General features: G+C 28.8%; 1 protein-coding gene across 1 annotated transcript; it reads right to left on the bottom strand.

Annotated features, from left to right (window-relative positions):
- Positions 1-3,987: 3,987 nt before the first annotated feature.
- LOC119682922 lies at positions 3,988-4,936 on the bottom strand. Its single transcript, XM_038096472.1, has 2 exons — positions 4,497-4,936; positions 3,988-4,432 (listed from the first exon to the last, which is right to left on the bottom strand). Exons 1-2 carry the CDS (start codon positions 4,816-4,818, stop codon positions 4,059-4,061), a joined length of 696 nt encoding a protein of 231 aa, XP_037952400.1. The 5' UTR covers positions 4,819-4,936; the 3' UTR covers positions 3,988-4,058.
- Between the last annotated feature and the right edge of the window lie 347 nt (positions 4,937-5,283).

The raw sequence follows: 5,283 nt of genomic DNA, 5'->3' as shown, positions 1-5,283 counted from the left end.
AGAGCAACTATATTGTACATACTACCACTATTATCTGTGATATAATACCTATAGAATATAGTAAATATTCAATTGTTTTACTATATTTACTAATATATTACATTAGTTTTTCTTTTGTAATTATATGACATATGAGATAACGTTTAAGGAATACTAAGTACAAAAATATGATTCAAATATATTTTTAGTCGTCATAGATGTATCCAAGAAGAGAACAAAAGGATGTCAATGAACAATTTTAACAAAAACGGGAAAACAAAAAAAATTCGAATGATATTATATTTACTAAAAAAAATAATCACAGCACTACCTACACATTAACATGGCCATACCGGTGCACACCGACAATGATAGGCTTGAGAAGCTGGAACTGCTCGAAATAAATCAAAAGAAGATATTTATATATATAAATATATTTACATTATTTATATTATAGCATTACACTCTATACAAAGTGTAACTATACATAGACTATACAAAGTATAGTCTATATAGAATTTTATCATAAAATGCAGCGCATTACCCATTTAATTTCTATTCTTCAAATAAATTTTTGGCTTCAGACCATTAAAGACCAATGTGTCACACTTAAAATGACCCTTTACGCAATGAGTTATGTTTGTAATAGCTAAAAGTCCGCAGAGCTGGGAGCAAAATTTATGATTCTCAATCATCATCATCTTAACTTTATCTCTATAGTTGAAAAATAAGAAATAATTTATCCGCTTATACTGATAAATACTGATAAATACACATGGAATAGATTACTTAAGAAAGAAAATATATTTGATTTTAATTTATTCTACATGATGTACTGATTATATGAATTGATAAAACAGGTTAAACTACAACACCATAGACCCTCATTCCGTCTCAATTTTACTTAAATATTATATAGAAATTTATGTTATGTATAAATTTAACTGAGATAGTGTAAGGGCCTCTTCGCTTACTGCTTACATAAACTTTCAATAACAGTAATCCATATTCTCATAGGCAGTTATCGACACTGTTTTAGCTGCCTGCAACTTGTCTCGGACAGTTCTCAAATGTGGGGATATTCGATAATATTTGGGATCAGTTTCAAGGTCACTCTGATGTGAATTACTGGGCATGCAAATATAGAGAAAAAAGTACGCTGATGAGCTAACAAAGTTTGGTTTATCTCCGATGGAACTTTTCGTAACAACACCTGTTCCTACAGTAACAGATGAAAATTGACATACTTTTGACTTTGCACAACTGGCATTCAGAAATTGTTCCAATAAATTTAAAATAACAGAACTCCAGTTTGGATAAATCCAGGCTTATCCACATCCAGACCTAAACCTATACGTATCACATCCTTTAATTTACTCAAAGATTTCTGGCTGATTATAATATGTCCAACCTCTCAAAATTGCACTCTTAGCTAATCAAGAAGCACTCGATCCATCTTTCCGTTCATCTATCTATTATGCAAATATTTAAAAAATATTACAGAATTAGTATAATTGGTATATAGAATTATAATAGATTTTTATAATATAATAGAATATTCTAATTATAATAGAATATTTATACCAAAAACTTTATAGTTTAAAACATATACTAAATATACGTAAGGAACGAAATAAACACTTTGAATTCATATTCGGGTTTAATTAATCATAATTCCATAATTTCTTCCACATTGTTCAATATTTTTCAGCCCGTCAACATGTTTTACTATGATATTACATAAAACTAATTAATCAAAAATATCGGAGTGCATTTTTACAAATACTTTTATCAAAATTAAATTATGCATAAATAATAATTGACATAAAAAGGATTGATATGCGTTGCGGAAAAATTTTGAAGCCCACGTTGACCCTTGTCAAATAACATTGGGCATTTGTAAGCACATTTTTTAATACAAAAGCTTATCTACATCAATTTTATGCTCATAATTTTATATAACTTCTAGTGGTTTACCAAATTATAGTGAATGAACTTATTACATGTCGTATTCAATAATAATGAAATTATTTTTTTTTTACAAGGCAAAAGTCTAAAGAATGTTATCCTCACAATACTATACGAGAACTTTTCCTATAGAATACTTTTTTTTAATAAAATACTTTTTTTTATATTCAATACAAATTCAATATTAAAACTATGCATAATTGGAATTCTAGATAATTTGTACACCATCTGCCATAATATAAATTAATAAATAAAATACCATTTACTACAGCTAAATTCCTCTAAGCAAAAACAACTCAAGAACTCATTTCTTATGTAGAATTGATAAAGCAGACATAACACAACTCAAATTTTGTCATAGATGAAGGACAATGAAAATGAACTACAACAGCAAAAATATTTATATTTCTATATACATTTATATTTAAATTTGAATTTTATATTTATATTTGAATAATATAATATAATAAAAATAAGTAATGTTTTAATTTTATTTTTTTCTTGCCGAAAGTGGCACGTCTTATGACGGAAAGAAACTATTTAAAAGATAGAAGGGTTCGAATTGAAATGAAAAGACAACAAAAAAAATTTAGTTATTCTTATTATTGTTAGGAGATGTTACAGTGCGACCGTCGGGTCCATCGCCCCCTTCCAGGTTTAGAGTAGATCTCTAAGCACTATTGCGTCAATAAAAATAAAAATAATAGTATAGAACCTACTTTACAGAGTTTTATTGCCTGTTCCGTAAAAATATACATTCCCAGGAGCCTATTCCATATGTGCATTAGCGCAAGGCATTCTAACAGCACATGTGTGGCTTACTTCTCTTCACAGAATATACAGTTAGTATACCCAGTCTCGTAAGGAGATATTTTAGTTTACATTGCCATGTTAGGATTACTGTGATGATTCTAAGTTTTTCTTTTGATAGGTTCATACAATCCTGGTATCTGTTATTGTTGTAGGTACCAATAAGTGATTTGGATTGTGTTAAACCTGGTATATTGTCCTAGTAATCCTTGTTATTCAAATTCTCTATTTTTATGAGACAAAAGTGTAGTTAATTTAATTTGTCTGACCATACTACGCCGTTTCAAGTATTGCCAAGTACTCATCACAGTGGTCTTAGGAAATAGTCGTAGTTTTTTTAAATTAGTTTATGGTCCACATGTAATTTGTTTGGACTGCAAGTGCCAGGCTTAGAACTCATGAATGTCAAATTATGGTAGATGCGATGACGATAAGAAATATAAGAAAAAACAAGAGCTCTTACAAAATCGATCTTCTAAACACTGAATATAACTAAAAGAGCAATTAAAATTAAATGTTTTTTAATAGCAAAATAGATAAATATATAAAAAAATAGATATAAGACGAGTAGAATATTATGTCCAAGATGCAGTCCTAGTATAACTCGTATTAACAGTATATTAAACTGTGTGAGTCTCTCAATATAATTATAGTACTGTCTCACCTTCAACCAGCCAGAACAAAAAGGATCTTGTTTTAATTCTCTCTATATATTAGTTATGTATGTCTAAGATATAAACTTAAGCGTACCTCATATAATCAATACTTTAAACCGGTGACCAAAGTCACAAAACCTCTTTCATGATTCTTGCTGTCCCAGATGCAACCAGCTAAAAATAAAACAAGCCTATTTTTCATTCTCTCTTGCAGGCATTTTTCTTGTCTTGCTCTTCAGAAAACAGAGAACAGTCATCCTAGCTAAACCGAGCTTCACTAATCTCAGGGAACGAGTGGAACTAAACATGAACAATCTACAGAGCTTCTATTGATATGGACTCTGTATTTAATTTAACCGAGTTATCTATATAAATCACCAATCAAACTGTTGGTTATAAGAATGTGTCATTAAAACGTTGGGAGAGCTCTAATTAAATTCACCATATCAGCCTAGATTTAGCACTTGCAAACAATATAAAAAACCGGAGAATGACGATTCGTCAATAAATATAAATTATGCTTAATCTTTTCATAATCTTTTTATTTTGTAAGTTATAAATTTTAATTAATTTTTGAATTAAATTAAATATTCTGCATTCACCAAAGAAGAGCTTACATTTTTTTTCTAATACATATATGCACTTTCAATCGTCATGATATAGCAACCTAACTAAATCCTTTTGAAAATGAACTAAAAGAAATGAACGTCGTGAAACATCACTCTGTTTGTTATATTGCGCTTCTACATCGGGATAGTCCTTTATAAAATTTCTATATCTTTCCAATTCATTCTCCAAATGTTCCTTATTCCGTTGAGTACTTTCTCCTTTTAATTCGGCCGATATAGCTCCAAGCAGATTAATTATATTAGTTGTCCATTCTGGATCTTCACTTATTTTATTAATTTTTTTTACTATATGTTGTTTTATCGATTTCTCAAGAGTCTTCATATCCAATTCATGTAAAGCAGCAATAACATTTTGTTGTGATGATTCACGGGTAAATGCGGAACTACTTCCTATTAAAAAATTTAACATAGTTTATGTAATAATACTACCGTTTAAAATGTGTTGCATTCTTACCTTCACTCCGCAGTTCTTTATTAAAATCATTCTCATTTTTCATATGTTCAAAATAATCACGGGATAATTTGCCTTCGGGAGGTTTTACCAAAAATGGACCCGACAGTGTTTCCTTGTTAACACATTGTACAAAATTCCACATGTACTTATTACGAAGGAGTTGGTCCTCAACATGTTCACAATAATACCCACATAGTTTCTCCATCCATAAACGTGCAAGTAACCGGTTTCTCGTATTGTCTAAAAACAAATCGTCCGGATTTTTGCAAGATTCCAAGTATTTCATGAACTGCTTCATGAGGTGAGGATTGCAGGTCTCCATGGTGAATTTAATTTTATGGAATTATTTATGAATTTTAATAGCCAAATAGAAACATTGCCTCAAATAATTATCATTTTTAAAATTATTTAATATAAACATTATTTGTTAGAAATAAAAATTTTTTTATTACATTTTCAAAAAAAAATTTAATAAAATTAAAAATAAACTTTTCAAAATATAATTTACTTGTCATCTTTAAAAATATCTGTTAAATCGAATCGATTTGAAATTATATGGCAACACCTACTACAACTCTATTATTATTTAATATGTTACCTATGTTTAATTAAAATAATTTTATTTATTATCGCAAAAATTTTAATTTCATCTTCATTTCAACGAAATTAAGTTGTTTTTTCCATACAAAATTCAGTTTTCAGGTTAGAACGAAATTAAGGAAAATGGACTTAATTTCGTTAAAAACGAAGGCTGATATTCCAAATGCAAGTATGCGTGAGATAAATT

The sequence above is a fragment of the Teleopsis dalmanni genome, chromosome 2, assembly GCF_002237135.1.
Source record: "Teleopsis dalmanni isolate 2A chromosome 2, ASM223713v2, whole genome shotgun sequence".
Classification (NCBI taxonomy): domain Eukaryota; kingdom Metazoa; phylum Arthropoda; class Insecta; order Diptera; family Diopsidae; genus Teleopsis; species Teleopsis dalmanni.
This window is presented reverse-complemented; position numbering and strand designations above follow the sequence as displayed.